The sequence below is a fragment of the Columba livia genome, chromosome 3 (assembly GCF_036013475.1).
Source record: "Columba livia isolate bColLiv1 breed racing homer chromosome 3, bColLiv1.pat.W.v2, whole genome shotgun sequence".
NCBI classification, from domain to species: domain Eukaryota; kingdom Metazoa; phylum Chordata; class Aves; order Columbiformes; family Columbidae; genus Columba; species Columba livia.
Window position 1 is genome coordinate 121330402 of NC_088604.1, and position 20430 is coordinate 121350831.

At 48.8% G+C, this 20430-nt stretch overlaps 2 protein-coding genes across 17 annotated transcripts in view; both read right to left on the reverse strand.

Moving 5' to 3' along the window:
* XRN2 (5'-3' exoribonuclease 2) overlaps positions 1–16558 on the reverse strand; it is a 37322-nt gene extending 20764 nt beyond the window's left edge. The window contains exons 1-17 of one of the 2 annotated variants that reach the window (XM_065059465.1): positions 16402–16558; positions 11606–11733; positions 11412–11523; positions 10526–10637; positions 9414–9472; positions 9245–9334; positions 8133–8205; positions 7985–8035; positions 7694–7851; positions 7178–7252; positions 6949–7082; positions 6805–6862; positions 6607–6714; positions 5497–5541; positions 4692–4823; positions 4195–4313; positions 1376–1511 (exon numbers count right to left, since the gene is read on the reverse strand). In XM_065059465.1, the coding sequence (XP_064915537.1) occupies positions 1376–1511; positions 4195–4313; positions 4692–4823; positions 5497–5541; positions 6607–6714; positions 6805–6862; positions 6949–7082; positions 7178–7252; positions 7694–7851; positions 7985–8035; positions 8133–8205; positions 9245–9334; positions 9414–9472; positions 10526–10637; positions 11412–11523; positions 11606–11733; positions 16402–16476 (1665 nt within the window). In that variant the 5' untranslated portion in view covers positions 16477–16558. Of the gene's footprint in view, positions 1–1375; positions 1512–4194; positions 4314–4691; positions 4824–5496; positions 5542–6606; positions 6715–6804; positions 6863–6948; positions 7083–7177; positions 7253–7693; positions 7855–7984; positions 8036–8132; positions 8206–9244; positions 9335–9413; positions 9473–10525; positions 10638–11411; positions 11524–11605; positions 11734–16401 lie in introns of both variants that reach the window. The other variant, XM_065059463.1, reaches the window with a different exon arrangement.
* Positions 16559–19592: 3034 nt separating this feature from the next.
* KIZ (kizuna centrosomal protein) overlaps positions 19593–20430 on the reverse strand; it is a 113808-nt gene continuing 112970 nt past the window's right edge. For 7 of the 15 annotated variants that reach the window (XM_065059469.1, XM_065059470.1, XM_065059471.1 and 4 more), the window contains one exon: positions 19593–20062. In XM_065059469.1, coding sequence (XP_064915541.1) covers positions 19741–20062 — 322 coding nt within the window. In that variant the 3' untranslated portion in view covers positions 19593–19740. The remainder of the gene's footprint in view (positions 20063–20430) is intronic. The other 8 variants (XR_010471833.1, XM_065059480.1, XM_065059478.1 and 5 more) reach the window with 2 other exon arrangements.

The window sequence follows — 20430 nt, forward strand, 5'->3', positions numbered from 1 at the left end:
ATAATCTACCACTTCTATATGCACCAGTCACTTCAGCCTCAATGTCTACAAACCCAGAAGGACAAGGAGTCACCTACACACATCTCGATAATTAAATTGGTTTTACAAGCTACACCAGTGTGCATTGCATAGGGACTTGCCCATATTGTTTTAAGCGTGGTGTGTGCCCGTCTTCCAGCTCCTATACATTTAAAGCCACAAATCTCTCAGCAGTGCACAGGCAAACACAACCCGGGTTTGAACAGCTATACACGCGTCCGACGTCTGCACAAGGTCGCGGCCACTGACCACAAAGCAATGAACGCACACTTCTTTGAACAGAACAAACTTCATTTCAGTCTTCTAACGAGCAGAAATATTTTGGTCGCCTTGTACAAACTGTCCCTTCCCCTAAGCCCTTTGGTTTCCCTCAGGACTGTTCAGAGCTCCAGGAACACGTCTTGCTGAGAGGACCATGGTTTGCTTCCAGCAGAGTTCACCAGTGTGCAGGATCGCGGCAATTTCCACCTGCTGAAGCGTCCTGGTGACATCTGTCCTCTGCCAAAGGAGCCCCTCGAGGATGCGGAAAGCCCAGCTCCCCTGCACATCAACCGCAACACACCTGCAAGCCTTAAACTCCATGATTTGTATCCACCGTAACACGCAGGTCGGAGCCCAAACTCAACTAATCAGCGCAGTGGAAGGAAACACGCTCCCGTTTTGTTCCAAGGGGGGAAAAATAATTAAAAAAAGGAGCGCGTGTTAGAATAAAATAACTTCAAGACTGCAGAGGTTTTGCAGGCACGGGAGGTATCTGTTTTACGCTGGCCAGGTGTGAGCCCCTCCGAAGAACGTGCTGAGCACAGACCCCGCACCAGCTCCAGCGCACACACCAGCTACGACCAACTTTGTCTGCAGGGCACGAAGCTGGTTATTAACCAGCGGTGCAGCAAACCCCAACATGTCTAACTAATCTCTTGCCAATCTGACATCTCAATTATCAAAAGATTTAAATCGGATCCAGATTACTTCAATCACAATGCACTTCATAGAACATCATTACAATCTATGCAGGAGACTGACAACTCTGTTCCTTTCCAATTCTTACTGGCATTTCAGAGGCTTTGTCCTTTGTTCACTCATTTAGTCATCTGCGATTTCACTATGCAGGGCTATGTATGGCGAAGGAAAATACGCATCAGTCCTCAATAAACTAACAAGTGTCGTTACTGTATGCGAGAAACAAGAACTGCATTCAAATCTCTAGTGCCAAACAGAATGGGCAGACTCTGATTTTGTATCTTTAAAAACAAGCCCTGCTTCTCACAAATGAGCAATGGATAATTATTATTTCCTAAAAAGAAAAGAACGTCTTTCATAAACTCCAGTTAAGTACCTGATAATAATATCTGAGAACCCAGCAAAGCCCTTCCACATAGGACTGTACAACTTTACGGCGGAATTTCTCATCAGATGCATCAACATCAAATTTGTTTTTGTAGTAGCGCTGTTTCCAACCAGTTTCCCATAACCTGTGTAACAAACACAAACAGATGGCAATTCATGTTAATACACGCACATTTACATATCTGTATTAAAATATAAGCCAAAGTCACTTGCTGCTTCAATTCTCATCTCAATACAGTTGAAATGAAAGCGTAAAACCCGACACTCGACAGCAAGAGAATGGAATTTGACAGCTGGCATCATAGAGAATGCAGAGGAAAGCCTGAGGCTGCCACCCTGATAAACAGGTCTTCAAAGCGCCCGCGAGGAGCGGGGCAGACACTCGACACGTGCCCGCTGCTGGCAGGACCTTCCACAACACTCCTCTTTCTAGTTGGCAATTTCATCTTTCTCATCGGGAACCTACTACCAAAACTGCCATTGGAATTCTGTTCTTTAGCTCTTCCAGCCACTACAAAGAGAAGAACCTCTCCCCCTTCCTTGCTTTGTTCAGTCTACCATAGGCCAAACATCTTTTTCTTACTGGAAAACCTTCAGACACCAGGTTCACCCCTCTGTTCTTCACGCCCCTCTCAAGCTGAAGAGTGGTATTGTTTCCATGCTGTATACAAACTAACTCCATCAATTCCAGGCAGCAGCAGCTTGATTAAGCTCTGCTTTACCATTTGGTTCACTCCTGGTATCACACTTCAGAACTGGGTCCCTCACAAAACTATTTGCCTTGGTTTTGGGTGCTTTTTGGTTTGTTTGGCTTTTGCGGCGGATTTCTTTTTGTTGCCATTTTTTTAATGAGCGCATGCATTTTATACACACTTATATCAAAGTTCACATGAATTCTGGTATCCAAGCCAACTGGGGTAAAGCAAATTACAAATCTGATTCAGAAAGTGGTTAAATCAGATGATCCCTTAATGACTTTTTCAAACAGAATTTTTCCTCAACAATTCAAAGCTTGCCACTGACGATCACAGCTGAAAGCCGCCACGCAGGACCCCTTTCCACAAAGGCTGCGACCACTTCAAATTACATAGAGAATCTGAAGCACACGAGTAACCCGAGGTCAGCTCAAAGCTGGCACTTGTCAGAGCGGCACAGTAAGTGTACAGCAAACACAGCCTGCGAAGCCTTTGAGAGAGCGCAAAGATCCGTTTACGCTTTTTCACATGATGCATCTCCTTTCGGTTTTGCAAAAAGGTTCTTCGTTTGCTTCTATTTCAAGTCGGTTGCCCAGTGCAGGGACACTTCTTAAAGCCTGACCTGAGCTAGTTCAGAGATGGTTCCAGCTGCCGAGGAGGCAGAGAAATCAGGAGATGTTCTCAAGAGTTTAAGCAAGCCGGGGAGCAAGGACAGAGCTGCTTGTGCTGGAGTCTCGGGGGACGGAGTCAAGAACAGCCACAGGCGCCGAGCGGCTGACCCAGCAGCTCCCGGCAGCCAGACGCTGCAGACATCCCACCAGCCTCGTCTGCAAGACGACAAAACCCCACCTGCTAGCTGACTACAACCGCCTGCTCTCCTTTTAAAGTCGTTCTAAACACAAGATATATTTTCGAGAACAACTTCGTTGCATCTAGTACATTTATGCGGCTGTTTTTACTTACAATGAGAAGCATAAAATCATCTGCCACTCAGAAAAGGATCTGAATAAATATTCCGAGCTACAAAAGAACCGAAATAACTGTGGACAAATGTAGCAAATCCTTTTGCTTGACAATACCGGCCCTGTCAAAACTACTGCCACTCCTAAATCACCACGTGTCATTCCCACTAGTTGCTATAAAACTGTTAAAGCTTCTTGTTAGGACCTCTGCTGAAACTCAAATGGAAAGCAACATTACAATTTATTCTGATTTTAGACAAAAATTCTGCTTAGTTGATTAAAAAAAAAAAATAAATCGCCAACCAAAAAACCCAATTCATTTGGATCTGCACATACAGGAAAGAAAAGCAGCAGGAGAGCTACAGCATCTGATATTGGAAGATGTGATGGGCCAGATATGACGAATATGTCACAAGAGCAGCTCTCAGCACTTGACAATGAAGTAACCGCTACTGCCTTCTCAAGTCCTCCTACCGCCCCTGACTCTACGGAAAACAAACCCAGACCAGTTGCATTTATCAGGGCAGAACCTTTACCAAACAGCTGTAAGGGCCTTCACCCCCCATTTAAACAGCAATAGTTTGATTTAAACCTTCGATAAATGCAGACTCGCTGGTAATTCACTGACAGTTGATTCTCATGGAATTCCTATCCCTTAATCATCCAGGGATCAGCCATCCTAAGACATTTACAGAACTCGTCACAGACACAACAGGGCCCGCTACAAATCAAAGATGGAGAAATATCATACCGCGATAGCCAAGATAAATAACGCCGCACACGTGAATGTAACTGAATTGGAGGGGTTAAACAGCTCAAAAATTGGGCAGCAGAACAGCGGCATTCAGCTCACATAATCAGAGCTGAACAGCGAACGTCTCGCCAATCTAGTGCTCGGTCTCAAAGGGAGCAGCGGCTCCGAGGATGAAAACCTGCGCGCATACTAATCTGGGTACTCAGATCTAACAGCGATAGCTTACACATCTCACCGGAATTTACTGAGTATTCTAACCCTCCACATTAATTACCGGCGGATAAAAAGATCATAGAAAAGCATCTGATGGCACTGCTGCTCTGAGCTAAATGGCATTAATTAGACTGCATCTATTTCAGCAATTTGCTAACAAAGTGCTACAAAAAAATGGCTTCACCTGATATTATCCTCTGGCTCAGGTTCACTGTCACTGTCTTCAGCTTTTCGCTTAATTCCTCCTGCCAGGGACGGGCTGCCCTCAGATGTGAGGCTGGTATTTGGAGAGGACGAAGGCGTCTGGGGTCAGAGTTATTACAGATAAATAGAGGGGGGAAAAGGATTTATTAGGCATTGTAAATTCAAGTTAAAATGAACAGCTTTGTTATAATCACACACATTAGTTTCAGTTCCCCAAAAACTCAAGGCGAAAGCTACACAACCCTTACACCATTAAGTCAAGTAGCAGTGTCATACCAAACACTAAAATAAAGAACACGATTCTATTCAAGTAGTCTTACAAAAGCCAGTTATTAAAAGCCACTTCCTTGAAAAATCAATGTTTTGGTGTCTGCTTTTCAAGCCAAGCATGATAGGGCAGAGAAAAAGGCGTCCAGAGTAACACGGGATGTGATTATTTCCCCGTCCCTGTGTAAACAGCTTTGACCGTGTACTTACAGCGTTCGGCCTGTCGTGCATTCTCATCTCGAAGGCGGCCTGCCTGGGGTTGCTGATTGCCTGGGGACTGGATCGATTGCCCAGCGCTTGAGGGGAAAACTGTCCGCCGGGAATGAAGGCAGGCTGATCCCTCTAAAAGATAACCACGTCCAAGCGTGCCGAAAGGGCTGCGTCGCCTCCGCGGCAGCGCGACGACGCACCCTCGCAATTTTCAGATTAACGTGTTGTATGAAACAAGCATAATGTACTCGTTCACTCAGCTCAGCTATGTCTAACAATCTCAACCACGCAGAATATGACACTTAAAAGGTGGCACTCTTATATTCCTATGATTTATCAAACCTTAAAAAAGCCCCATGCAAACAAAAACCACCAAAACCAACCAACCAACCCAACCCTGCATTTTGGGCTCATGTGCAGTTTTGTGGGCAAGCCAGACTTCAGCTAAGTCACCGGGAGGAACACTGTCTTCGCTGAGCCTTGTGCCAACGTGGAAACGCAATTCCTGCGCGTCACCAAATAACCGTGCAAGTGCAGATGTGTAGATATGAGGGACACCACACACACATCATCCAGCACATTCAACGCCCTCCCTGCTGTCCCTTTTAAGAAACCTTTAATATGCAATTCCTTCTTTCAAAGCTCCAGTCTACAGAAAGCCATGAAAAAACCCGTTAAAATGGTTGAGACGCAGGCCAGAAAATACAGTGATTACAACTGCAGTTTCAACCAACACACTTGCTGAAAGCTACAGTGAACATTTTAGTTCTTGCTACTTTTTGCAACGTGAAGGGAATTAATTTACCTTCATTCTTTTTCTTTTTTCTTTTTGTCGTCTTTTAAAATTATCCTAAGTAGAGAATAAAGAGAAATGAAGTCAGTCAAGCGGACAGAGCTCTTGGAAAAATATTGCACTATAACCCTCTACTGACCAGAAGGCCAAAAGGTTCTTACATAATGTTTTGGATAAGACATAGGTCAGTTCTTGCACCTGTAAATCCAACAGAAATGGGGTAAAATTTTCCGCCCTATCCTGAAAACCTATGGGGGAAAAAAGCAGCTGCATATTCAAAGCCCCACAATGTCAATAATGGTTTTTATCGTCCACGAAGTTTAGCGACAGCGCGACCGCACGGTGACAGCGACGCCCAAGGACACGGGCTCCCTGCCCAACCTGCAACAGCCAGCCCCAACAATACAATGTAAAAATGTAGGAGAGACACTAAAGTCTTAGAAACGGGAAAATAAGAGACTCGAGAAAAGATATTGCTTATTCTTGGGCCACAGAAACCGAAAACGAACTGGCATTTCCACTTCAAGAGAGGTCCAGGATGGGCAACTATACACCAAACATTTTGCCAGCACTGGCACAGTCGTTTTTGACTGGAAAGTAATGACAATTCTGCTCTTTCATTCACAAAGTGTTTTATCCCCTGTATTTGATGAGTAAACTGAAATATAGCTGCAAAAAACCATGCACAAACTGCAGAGACAGACCAAAAGAACAATTAATGGCCACATTTCAACGGCAGGATGTACTGCGAGGGGAGAACACGCGTGGAATCCAACTGTGGTGTTTCACCCCGACCCGTGGCCTGTGCTTCCACAGGTTGCGGCACATTACAAACCAACCCTTCCGCAGTTTCCATAGCAGCTACCGAACAAGCTGCAGGCAGCAACACAACACACATGTTTTCATTTTGCTGTTACTTGGGATAACAATCAGAAAAGCAGGAAAGGAAAACCAAGGGGAAGCACACAACTCTTCTTTGAGTACGGGGGGATTTGCTAGAGATTATAACAAAAAAGTAGGGAGCCTGTTGTTTGCTTTGTTTCCTTATTCTGCCAAAGGAGCGTCACAGTCTAACGGTAACGTGTTATTTAAACCAGACTCCAAGAACGTGACAAAAATTACATCGTCATCTTTTCTCTTTTTGAAAATGCTGTCTTCCACTTCTCCTACAGCTAACATGATCATCTGCACCCGCTGCAGGTTGACAAAGCCACTTTCGGTGAGGTAGCCCTGCAAAACAGAAAACCATACCGTTGAGAAACAAGCCTGTTTCTATGGCAAGCACACAGGTATTTTTAAAGAAAAAGTAAAAAAAATTACCCCGGTTTTGTGCACCACATTTTTATATATGTTAACCAGGCGATCAATTGCTCCCTCCCTAGAAACAAACACAAGCATGAGATTGTTTTCAGTGAAAACCACAGTGGGTATAGGTGCGGGAAAAGCAAACACGCTCTCATCTACCTGATCTCCAAGGAGGGCAGATGGGGGAGAAAGTCATTTCCCACAAAGAAGCACATGAACACCCAGTCGTCAACACTCCTTTCAAAATCAAAAGTGAAAGGCAGACTGGCCATGGTGAGCTCTCTTTCCAAATACTGCAACACACAGGAGAGCGGACATCAGCAAACAGCGTGTACGGAGCTCTGAAGTATGATCTATGTAAGGCAGACCTAGGAACCCTTCAGCTTACCTCTCGCAAAACACACAGTCGGATGAAGATGAACTCCTGCTCCGCCACGGGAAGGCTGTCTGCAAACTGGTCGTGCTAAACGGGAAGGGAAGAGCCGCATTACACCCAAGCTCATCTCAGTTTCCCCAGCGCAATTTTCAAGGCTCGTTTTGGGAAGAATTCACAGATATACGGGCGCAGCTTCTCAGGCTCGGGTGCCAAGCATGCATTCTGCTGCCTGGCAAGCCTGAGTTGCACATCATTCTCTCTCACCGGTGGAACAACAACAAAAAGACCACACAAATCCCACAACGCAACCAAATACCACAGGTGAGGATGCTGGGTTCGGCACAGCATTTTTGCGTTGTAGAAGTACAATTTTTACGTATTAACAAAAGAGGAAATCTAGGCAATTCCAATAATATAATTTGCATCATATTTCAACCAAAACCAACAGTGGGAACAACTCGACGATCTCATCAAAACATAAATTAGCTTGTAGACGAAAAGAATTTCTAGAACTAGTAGAATTCTTACCTTGCCTTGTTTTTCTCTGGGCAAACCTTGGCAATCCTTGACCTCGTGACCCATCTGGTTACAAAGAGCACATGGCTTGGGCTTATTTGGTTTAAACTCTTCCCTAATTATAGTGAAGTTTGGCTCATGTGTGGCTAACCCAAGCATTATCAGATCAGCTACCGGTCAAAAGAGAAAAAGAAAATATAATGAAGGAGAAACATTATCAAGCTTTAAATAAAAAAAAAGAAGCTGAAAAGCGAAGTACACTCTACTGTAAGCCAGTGTGTATTGCAGCGGAACAGAACTCACCGTCAGCCCCACACAGGCAGTGGTGAGTGTTTGGGTCATGGTTTGGTTGAGCTACACGGAAGAAAAATCACATTTAGACAACCAAAGTCACGTCAAACCGGCCGCCTCTTAATTGAAAACAAAATGTTCCCATTTCTCCGAATTGTACCTCTTTGCCTCCTAATGTAATCCATGATTTTGTGTTCACCTTCACCAGGAGCACTGGCATCAGACAAAATAACCTGTGAAACATTTAAATTACGTAAAAATTCATGCCACCACAGTTAAAAAATACAACTTACAGAATTCCTGTACTGAATACTGAATCTCACCTATGGATACTTGAAATTCTAATCCGTAGTTTCAAATAAAATATTATGATTCAACAAGAAACTGAGGGTTTGGAACCAATGAAGAGACTTTCGTTTTTCTCTACTGATTTTCTAGGACGCAGCTGACGTACTGATCCAAACACCGCTGAAATATCACGTCATTAACCGACATATTTGAAGTTTCCTGATAAATGCTCAGGGCGATGGAAATCGGCGCTGAAGAACTGCCAGCTAAAGCGGCCATATGCCCGCTTCCCCTCGGATCTTGGGATACGCCGACACATTATCACATTACACACTTCCTTACCCCACGTCCAGCTGAGCATTACCGTTCGTAAGCTCACGGCTAATGGAGGGAATTAAGCAGAGTCAACTGCCCTCTAATTAGACCACTTTAACAGCCAACTTATGGAAAATAAACCAGCTGACTATTCTGCCCTCTTGTACGGAGCAAACGCGGGGTTGTCAGGGACAAAACCGGGTGGCAGTGAAGTGGTTGAGGAACAGGAGGACAGAATTTCAAAGTCCAGAAAGCTGATACGTATTATTTTTGTTGCCTGTCAACCATCATTAGAATAACAGAGAAAATGCAGTCTACCTGAGGTAGCAAACAACTTCAAAAAGAAATAGTGAAAATAACACATGTAGAGCGTATCTCGAGGCTTTTCGCCAAAAGAAGAAAAAACCCTGCCTCCCGTTATGTCAAACTGTGGCTTCTACTATCAAACCTTTTCATTGCTCTTAACTGAAATCCAAACAAATGGTGCTGCTGGACTGTGTTATTAGGATGAACTGTGCCTCTGAATTCCCGGCAGAGCGCGCACGCCGGTCTGGTTAATAACAGGACAGTGCCAGGAGATGAGCCCACTGTTAAACTTCTGCTCTTCAATCATATCCCAGCCTAACACATCACCTTCATTTTCCTCAAGTACGAAACTGTGAAACTTACTGTCAAATTCTTCCACCCAGGGTCACTGTTCAAGCGGTCAGCAATGTAATAGCGGAGACATTTAGCAAGATTGTCCATAAACTCAGTTCCCTAAAAAGTGACGGAAGAAAACAATTTAGACCTTCATTCAGACACTGGCAATTGCCGGTTAAAGTGCGGGATTACTTACCGGGGTAATACAGTTGCTGTCAAATCTCTCTTTCACTTCTTCTGGAGGAAGAATGCCACCTAGAGCAATAAAAACATTGAACAGAAGCAGATCAACATGGAACATTACAAACATTTTTGCATGATAAAAACCGGGATGGCTCCCCCGGTAACAATTAATACTCATTGGGAGTTAGTTTGTTAAAAAAAAACACAACAAATTAAAACGGCTTTTACCATTATATTATCTCCATCTTAAAATAAAGTATTAGTACATTTACAAACGTTGTTGTTATTTCAGAGAAGCGATTTCACTACCTATTCTGTCAAAAGACTGTGAAAGAAATCTCAAAGAAACTGAGCTTGCTAAATGAGATAAAACATTAGGAAATAATTATGTTCTTACATATTCTCCCCTACGTTTCCACTATCTATTCACTTGGGCTCACAAACAGGGTTACACCAACTTCTCTCATCTCTGAGCTTCATAAAGGGTCTTCGCAGTCTAGGAACGCTACAGGAAGAAACGTTAAACAAGTCTTTGTGCTCCTTTCCCTCGCTACCTGGGGTCCACAGCAGCCCAGCCCGCGTCCTGCAGCCGCACACGCGCCCTGCGCACCGCAGCCGTGTCGCCGACACCGGCGAACCCGCACCGCCGCGGGCTCTCCACCAGCCTCCGAGCGGCCGCTGCCGCGTAACTGCCCTTGCTCGCGGGTCGTTACTCCTGGGCTGGAGTATTTCCATTCGGTCCCTGGTTTTAAGCCTCAGCTCTCCTCTCATCAAGCCCTACAAGTTCATACTTGTCTCCATAAGGGTTTTGGTTTGTTTCCCACTGCTACCTTTATCTCTGCTTTTCTCTTGCCTTTTTTTTTTTTAAAGGAATTAAGAATACTCAACACAAATCAATTTTGGGCAGGAGACAGATGAAGGAAAAAAGTGACATTTGCTTTTATCTTAGTTCTTAACTCTGGAAGGCTTGCTTTGTAGCTCTGTAGGCTTGCTGGCCCCTCCTCCTAGTAATGCACAGACAAGTATCCACTGAGTAAGACACCCCTTTTCTAACCCTTTCCGAAGCGTCCAAACCAAACAAGGTGACTCTCACTTGAACGACCTCAGATATGGCCACAACTCTACCTTTTGACAGGATTTCTTGTCGGATTTTTTGCTTCTCTTCAGCAGCTTCCATGCCCTCCTTTGATGCTCTGAATCTCCTGGACCGCTGTTGATTCATTTTTGCACGTGGAGCCTAGAAGGGGAGTCGTAATGTTTGGTTCAGTTATCGCACTGGGACAATTGCTTCCTTTGGTTCAGTTATCGCACTGGGACAATTGCTTCCCTTCTGCTAGTTGTTTTTGGCAGCCAGGACAAGTCTCTTGAGATGGCCAGTCTGTGATTATAGGAGCACCTAACAAGCCATCGGTCATAACTCTCTTGAAAATAAAAAGACTGCGGCAGACAGTAGTTACCTCCTACTTATGGTGGGCGTGTTGGGGTTTTTAAAATGTTACATCAACATTTAGTTGGGATTACTGCCATGTACGCACATATGGTAGGAATTCCTGCACCTGAGTTCAGGTGAAAAATCTTTTTACTTAGTGATACTCATTTTACCTTTGAGAAACTGGAAAGCCTAGAAAAACAGCCCCAGTAGAAACCAGCCAGTGCCCAGTCTAAGTGCATCTGCTTAAACGTGCTCAGCTTTTCCCAGCCTCCGGCACAGATTACTACCGAACACACACAACATTAGTGGTTTCAGAGTGTTACTGGTTTAGGGAAGTTTTCTGCTCTTCAGAAGCCAAGCTCAGACCACAGTGTGATACATCAGCCAGCTCATATAGCCCCGTGGACAATGAAACCCAGCAACAGTTTTAGTTACCCTCATCAAAATTAAATTAACAGTATATTTTACCTGTAGTTTTCCATTTTAGAAAATGACTTCCCAAAGCATCTCATGAGCAGCCAGCATCTAACCCAGCTTTACAAACAGCTGTTATAGGGAACTAAATATAGCCATACTTACTACTCCATCTATAGCCATGTAAAGAAGTCGCCGTGGTCTTACGATGTTGAAGATCCTGTCGATATACTCAAAAATCGCAACCATCATTTCATCTTCATTTTTGGGCGCTGGCCTAAAACGTAGAGCATTCAATTGAACATCTGAAATGCTATCAATTAACTCCTATTTGTAAAGAGACAAAAAACCAGCCTTACTTGTCCTCTGGATGCGTACAAGGGTGAATGATGCCGTTCATGTCCAGATAGAGGTTATCGAACTCCACCTCGTTAGGGTTGGGTTTGCTGGTATCGATTGGAACCTTGACACCATTGCACTCTTTAGCCTGCAAATGCCATCGAAACAGGTATTTCAGTACTTGGTTAGAGAAGTATCGCAAATAACCAACAGAGGTGTTAACGTACAGGCTCATCAGAGTTTGGTTTTTTCAATGGCAGTAGAAAAAAATGAGAGCAATGAGCTACCCACAGAATTACCTGTGGATGTGTGCTTAGTGTGCTTACACTACTAAAAAATAAACTATATTTACAAAATAAATACGCTTACAAACTAGCACAACTATTCTGATGAGTTAAAGCAGAGTTAGTTCTTTCCTGTGGGTCGGCATGTATTGTAAACAAGAAGTCTCCAAACCTCACGTCATTCAATAAAGGAATTTCTTCTTCTTCTTCATACTGACCCCTCACAATTTAGCAAAGGGACTTCCAAGTTTATAATGCAGCGCTATAACTTTGTCATGGCAAACAAAAAGCATCAAAACCTTTTGTCTTTAAACACTCGGTTCCTCAGATTGACCCATCTGAAGGAACTTTGCTGGTTCTCTCACTCACGTGAAACTCGTGGGCAGCTGAAGAGCCCACAGGGATCGTTTCCCCTGAACGCGCACCCGCAGCCTCGCTGCCCAGCGCTCCCCATGCCTCTGGTACAGAGCTTCCCATGCCCCTGGTACAGAGCTTCCCATGCCCCTGGTACAGAGCTTCCCATGCCCCTGGTACAGAGCTCCCCATGCCCCTGGTACAGAGCTCCCCATGCCCCTGGTACAGAGCTCCCCATGCCCCTGGTACAGAGCTCCCCATGCCCCTGGTACAGAGCTCCCCATGCCCCTGGTACAGAGCTCCCCATGCCCCTGGTACAGAGCTCCCCATGCCTCTGGTACAGAGCTCCCCATGCCTCTGGTACAGAGCTCCCCATGCCCCTGGTACAGAGCTCAAACCGGCAGACGCGCAGGGAGAAAAGCCCAACACACCAACAGACCGAACCACCAGCCTCCTTACAACGTTCCTTAGCGTAGCAGCAGAACTAGCTGAACTTAGCCCACTCGTAAAGGGCAAAAATTAAAACCTCTAAAGCAAAATAAGCCTTCATTTGGTACTGACATTTCGTTACAGGTGCACAGAATTCTTTCATGGCAATTTTGGGAAGCCATTTTTAAGTAACTGGACATTAAGTCCGCCTATTTCACTTCTTTAAAACAGGTGAAATCTCTGCTAATTCACATCTTTCTGATACTATTCACCCAAACCAGTCAGATGCCGACAGACGAAACCCTGACCGCTGTTTGCTCCCTTTACAGAACCTTCCAGAACACACACGAATCACATGTTTTTAGCAGAAACGGAGCTGTACCGTGCAGTTCTAATGAAGCCGCTCTGGGCAACCAAGACCTACAATTACTTAAAAGAAAGAACGTCGTCCTGGTTTCCATCAGCCACGGGACGAGGAGCTCGCCCTGCGTTCCACCTGACCCTCCGTCCAACCTCCTGCCGGAGCTGCCGCCAACCAGAAGGTACCAGAGGCTTACGGCTATGGGATATGGAAAATAAACCCATCCCTGCCACAGATCTTAGTCTCGAAGGTAAAGCAAAGTAAGTGTGATCTCGTTCAGCCTCAAAAAGCCATCCAGTCTTCATCTGCATACCGTCATGTCAGCAACTTCACCGCTACATCCTCATAAACCTATCAGATTTTTAATGTAACAGCCTTGTAAAAGGTTTAAGTATCTGGGAGTGATATCTCTTGTGATACAGCTAAACTGTTCACTTTTAATCTGCGGCCTCTTTTGAAACCATTGAAAATAGATCTTCAAATATGATACTTTAGTTGCAGCTTTATTAATTCAGATGAATTTGATTAAGAATATTCTCTCCTGGATTTTATATTATCTTCAAGATCTTCCTCTTATTCTTCCTGCTCGGCTTAAGAAGAAGATTAATCAGATTTAAGAAAAAGAAATAATCGAGGAAGGTAAGAGAACATGGATCAACTTTTTAGTATTTCAAAGAGACAAGCTACCAGGAGATACAAAATTTCTGATTAGGGAGATTTATAGCAATCCTAAAACACACACAGAGCTGATTACTTCGTGAGAGAAGTTTAAATTCACCTGCGGTAAGATAAACTACAGCTTCTCACCACGGGCCTCGTCTGCTCTCAAATTTATGGCCAGATTTGAATAGAAAAAATGTAATGAATATGATTTACCAGTGCGCTGTCCTTACTGTAATTGCAACGCGCTCCTAAGTTGGAACAAAGCAACGTGCACGAGGACATCAGAGAGTGACACTGCAGCTACGGTGAATCCAGCCTGGCCCCGCGGAATGCGGCCCGTCTCTCCATTTCCCTTACTGCAGAACACTCACTGCTACAAGCTCAGTTATTAAACACAAAAAGGGACATACAGTCACAAACTCAGCCAAACCAAGACTATACAAACCTTTATTTCACCTAAATATTAGAGCAGTTTTGATCACATAGAGATGAATGTGAATGTTTACGGGTGTGATGGAAAAGATAAGTCTTGTGCTCTTAACAACAACTGTGCAGACACGTTTGCTGTTTAACTTGTGACTGCTCTTAAAGAAGGCAGATCTTCAAGCATTATCCAGAAACAGCTGGACAAGCTCGTAAGACAAAACCAGAGAACGCCCATTCACAGTAAAGACGAGCCTGTAAAAGAACCTGCTTTACAGTGTCAAATCTCCACCTGTATCCTTCAGATCACAAGGACAGTGCTGCCAAGGTCACCGCGCGCTCCCGGAGCGCCGGGGCTCTCCTGCCAGCACGGGTACAAATACAACACAGGAGTATTCAAGCCGCTGTCTCTGCGGCCTGACTCTGCTGTGAAACAGATGTTTGCTCACGGAAATGAACTTCTGAGGCGAGGAAGGGGAGGTGGTGGGTGCGCGGCTTGGCCCGCCCAGCCGGGCGGGATGCTGCTGTACGCAGAACACCAAACCGTTCCTCTTGGGGAGTTCCCGCTCGGGTGAAAGGGGATGAAGCAAATCAACAGGCAGCACACGCAAACCCCATCCTTCAGACGTCAGTGATGTGCAGACCCGCAGCCCCAGCCGGGAGAAGCTGGTACAGACACACTGTTCTCCAGTTCCCCCAATACCCTTGCCGCCCACCTTCTCTGGCAGATGCAAACGTGACACCCGTACCTCACATCCCCTGAACTGTGTGTCGCCCCGATCCTCAGAACAGGTCACACCAGAGACCACACAAAGCCCAGGAGTTGGGTAAAGCAACCAGAACGCCCCCTGCGAGCTGCAGACGGCTCACCCCAGAGCCAGCTGTAAACACGCGCGTGTAAACCCACAGACCAGCTGCTTCCGTGACAGCTCCCCCAGGCACACAAACCCCCAGATCTCACCTACCCACCCGAGCAAGAAACTCACTTCTTGCAGCTACAGGTGAAGTAAACTGCACGCATCGTGCTGAGGCCAATGGAAACCACAAGTGTAAGAAAAGCAAAGAAGTGACTCGTAGTTTTAACTGATTAATCCAAATCCATTATTCTGTTTCGTTGCTTTAATCTGAAACACAATTACACCCCGACTGTAACAGGACCTGAATACTAAACCTGATCCATCCGCATACACCGAAACCTTGCTGAAGGGGAGCAGGTCATAACGCAGCCAAAAAACCCCCAGTGTCGATACACGATTCCGCCGCTTTGCTCTCTTCTCCCTCATCACCACGCATACACCAAGATACCGTTTTAGTCTTCCATAAAACCCGTCGGCTACAAAGGACGGCCCAGTTTCTTCCCAAACACCGCGGCACTGCCCTCGCTGCCCTCGCAGACCCCGGAGCTGCTCGGCTCCACAACAGGCTGCTCCCCCAGCTCCTAACCCTGACACCTGCACTTCCTCGCTCCCTTCGACACTTTGGTTTTCAGGGAGCCCCGGAGCTTGCTGCAGCTTGTGGCTTACAAAGAACACGCACAGAACCAAAACAGGCAACGGCACAAAGTATCTCGGCTGCTCCCTCTTTGCACGGTTTTACCCAAGGCTTTCGCAAAAGCGGCTCTTTGTGCCCAAAGCAGCACAAAGGCAGAGGCTGCCCCGCCGGGACGGGGAGCGCGTTTCACTGAACCGGCTGCGAACTGGAGGATTGCAGGGAAAACCCAATTCCCTGCCCCAAAACCCCGTTCCCTTCCCCTAAAACCCCCATCACCCCGTTCCCTGTCTCAAACCCCCCATTCTCTGCCCCCAAAGCACCAATTTCTTGCCCCAAAACCCTGTTCCTTGCCTCAAACCCGCTGTTCCCTGCCCCACACCCCCCATTCCCAGCCCCAAACCCCCCCGTTTCCTGTTCCCAAACGCCCCCCGTTCCCTGTTCCCAAACGCCCCCCGTTCCCTGTTCCCAAACGCCCCCCGTTCCCTGTTCCCAAACGCCCCCCGTTCCCCGTTCCCAAACACCCCCGCTCCCAAACGCCCCCGTTCCCTGTTCCAAACGCCCCCGTTCCCCCAGTACGCGTGTTAACTCCTCCGGCGCAGCCGCTGTTTCCACAACACAAGAGCAGCCGGGCCGAGAAACCAAACGAAAACAACCCACGAAAGCGCCTCAGCCCCCGGAAAGGCGCTCGGAGCGCCCGACGGAGCAGCGGGCCGGGAGCAGAGCGGCGGCTGCCGGGGCGCGGCTGCAGGGGCGCAGCGCGGGCACCAGCTGCCGCCCGGTCGGGCGCTAACCACGCGCCGCGGCGCCTCACCTTCTCCTCCACGCAGCTGACGATGATGGAGGGGTACTTGCGGCTGAGCCAGCGGAAGAAGGCCGGCACCCCCATGGCGGCGGCTCCGCGGCCTGCTGGCACCGGGCGAGGCACAGGCGCTTCCGGGGCACAGGGTGACGCTTCCGGGGCACAGGACGGCGCGGGGAGCCATGGGCGCGGTCACCTGGGGCGAAGGCGGTGGCGCCATCTTAGAGGCGGGCAGGGCGGAGCGGGCATGGCGGCCTGAGGGGAGCGGAGAGGAACGGGCTGGGCTCCCCGTGTCCGCTGTGAGGGGCGGGTGGTGTCGCCTCCGCTCCGGGGGTGCCGGGGCTCCCCGGGCGCAGAGGGAGCGGAGGGGAAGGCCCGAGGCCGCGATGCGTGCCGGGCCTGCCCGCCCAGCGCGGCTCCGTGAGGAGACCCGCCTGCCGGCGGCTGGAAGCGCTTAAACGCAGAGCGGGCGCCGGGCACTCGGGAGGGCGGCAGGGGCAGCGGGGCTGAGGGAGAAACGGCGCCGTGGTGACAGTGACAAGCGCAGCCTGGAGAGCTGAGGGGAGACCCGCCTGGCAGGAGCTTGGAGCCGGGGGGTCGGGCTCTGCTCCCCGGGAACAAGCGCCAGGAGCAGAGGAAACGGCCTCAGGTTGCCCAGGGGAGGGTGAGGGTGGAAATTTGGGGTGATTTCTCCCCAAAGGGCTGTGGGGCATTGAACAGGCTGCCCAGGGCAGTGCTGGAGTCACCAGCCCTGGAGGGGTTGACATGGGGCTCGGGACGTGGGGCAGTGCCAGGTCACCATGGGCTCAGTCATCCCGAGGGGCTTTTCCAACCCAAAATGCTGCGCTTCTCACCCACAGCGTGGAGAACCCCGTCCCGCCGCTTTGCCAGCCGCATAAGCAAATACTATGAAGCTCGACGGTGCTAAATGGAATTAAACGTTGAGGTATTAGCGGGGGTTAGCGGGGGGCAGGTCCCGCGCGTCCCGTCACCGCCGGGCGGGCGCCGGGCGGCCGGGGCGCGGGACCCGCCCGGGAGTCCGTGACGGGAGTAGCAGGACCTCCGCGGCGCTACCGAGCCGGGGCCGCGGCGGGACCTCGCTCCTTCCCCGCGGACACCGGCACCCAGTGTTGCGCTTCTCCTTACTCCGAGCTGCCGTTAAGCCATTTTCTGTCGTCGCTCCTCTTAACAAAATCTGTGACTTGAATAAATTTCCCCAGCAACTTCATATTGGCGCTAAGGGTTGTCCTTTACCTGTTCCTCACAAAAAGTGCCCTGGTGGAAGTTTGCTGCTGCTCCCCCCGGAATTCCGTGTGGAGTCAGGCAGCTCAGCGCCAACATACCTGCTTGTGTTTATGGGCAGCCTGTTGTTTGTCTGATTATGCTAACGAAAACCAACCAAACAAAAAACAACCCACGGAAAATGGTGGCAGTAGCGGAAGAATCGCGATCATCTTATCGTACAATGATTTGTGTGAGCAAGCGCTGAAACAGTTGATGCTGCAACAAACGTTTCCTTGAAAAGTCAATCTACATTTTGCCAAAAAATAAAGCCCTTATGAATATCCGGTGTTTTTCTGTCCGCCCCCAGGTGCCAGCGCGTTTCTCCTGCAGGTGTACGGGGTCACGAGCCGAAGTTTCACCTCACAACGTGCGTGTACAACGTGTGAGAAAGGACGGCGGCAGCAGGCGGTTGCAGGTACACGGTGGGAGTGAAAACCTTTTCCTTACAGCGTTTCCCAGCTGAGCGGCGTGCTGATGTCAATCAGTGACGGCTGGATGGGCGACGGTCCCCTGTCCGTCACCGTCATCTGTCACCGTCTCCGGGCTGCCGGGGTGACAGCTGTGAAGGAGCAGAATGAAGCTGAGTGGCAGGATGCTGTGCGTCTAATGAGCCTGTGCACAATGTGGGGATAATCGGCGCTGCTCCGGAGGAACGCGGCGATCGCGGCGGCTCCGAGAGCGCGGAGCTCCCGCCATCTGTCACCTGTCAGGGCTGCGTGCGGCCGGGCCGAGGGGACGGTGACGGGCGCCTCGTGTCGCGCACGGGGACGCAAACCGGGCTGGCGTCGGGAACCGGCGTCGCTCAGCGCTGCGGGAGCACGGCGGGTTTGCCGCGGTGCCGCCCAGCCGGGCTTTGGGGAGCGTTTTACCGGACGAACCTCGGTCTGACACGTGGAGCCCCGTGGGTGACACACGGGGGATTTTACGCGGGAGGGATCGCAGGAGCCGTAACCCAAAACAGCCTGTGGCTGAGTGGGCACAGACACCCTGGCACAGCGGGGAGGGCGCTAAGGCCGTCAGTAAAGCCCGGCTTTAGTCCTTTAGTCGAGTGTCGGGTGCCAGCAGCCCTGGTGACGCGTCCTGCCGCAGCCCCTGTCCCAGCTGTGGGGACTCCCGACGCTGAGCCCGCACACAGCTGCACCGGGGCCTTACTCCATGCTCTCGAGCTCGTCTCAGACTACACGCTCTTTTACTGAACTGAACATCTTCACCATTTTAAAATGGTTTTTGATGGACTGGGCCCAAAGATCGGTGCCTGCATTCAAAGCTGCAGCTCTGCTTTGCAGCCGAGTTTAATTGGGGTGCTGCTTTCTGCTTTGAACTTAGCGTAACGATGAACAGATTTATTTTTTTTTAATATGTCCCCTGGTTTCTCCCTTCGAAAGAAAATCTCATGTTTAATGAACTTAATTTTAGATAAAAGGAATTAAAAGGAGGAAATTAAAAATGCATGAAGCTCGCAGAGCCACCCAGCTGCTGTGATGTCCGCGCAGCAACGCCAGCACGGATTTTCACAAAGCAAGTGAAAGCGGAAAAGCAGTGGGGCTCGCCACATGCAAATGGCGCTCTGTTCCAAAGTGTGCCGAATTACAAATGCACGTTTTATGCATTTCTTCTTCTTGATCTGTTGCAGAGGCAGATAAAGATCAAACGTGCCAGCCGATGTATGCGTAGCCACAATGCTCGCTCGCTTTCCGCAAGCGCTGTGGCCGCAGCAGCGGCACGCAGGGAGGACCCAGCTCCCTGCCCAGGGAGGTCACCGGCAGCCCTGAGGTGACACAGGGGACATCTGGGGACACATCTTCCTTTATCCCCCAACTGGAGCAGAGCACAGAAAGGCTCAGGCTCCCGGGGCAGGGCTGCCGTCAGACCCGGGGAACACTTTGCAGCTGCGAGAAAACACACACAAGGAGGCCACATGTTGTACCAAAGAATATTTATTTTGTATTTCTATTCTGCTTGACTGTGGTGAGCGGCGCTTCAGACAGCGGCGCTCTCCACACGTACGCGATGAGATTGGTTATTTCTTCCCCAAAGCAAGCGGGGGAACCTTAATCGTAGAAGTCATCAAATTCGTCTGCTTCTGGGCTGCGGCTTTGTGGGCGCAAAGCGGCCTCGATCTCGGAGCTGCTGTCGTCGGATTCGCCCCAGAACGCTGCGGGTGAGGGGGGAAAAAGTAAATGACAAGAGCTGTTGCGTGTGGCTGTCACTCGTGTCCCAGGCACCGCCGCTCTGCAGCGCCCCGGCACGGCGCGAGGAGCAACGGATGCGTTTCCTCAATACGGTAACGCGTGACCTGCTTAGAAGGATGTTTAATTGTAACCAGCGCGACACTGCGTTCTTACCTTTGGATTTTATAGCGGTCACCGTTCCCTTCTTGATTTCAGTCCTGTAAAAGAGAACGATTTCAAATAATCAGCACAGTGTCACGGAATTAAGAGCGTGTAAGTCAACTTTAAACCAACAACAACACAACTGTGAGATGCTTTTTTAAAAAAAAATAAATCAATAACTCCTGTGACTGCTTTTTTATCATGGGTTTCTTCGCCTTTCTGTCTTCTAAAAGGTGGCGAGACGAGCGGGCGGGAGGGACCCTGTCCCGGGGTGACCAGAGTCCCTCCTTGCTTCACACCAGTAGGGAACCGAGGGTACCCATCAGAGCTCTGTCCGCCCTTTGCAGCCCGTCAGGGGGCACCGAGGAAGCGAAGAAACGACCCCCGTTGCACTGAAAGCCCCCCCGGCGCACCGAGCGCAGCT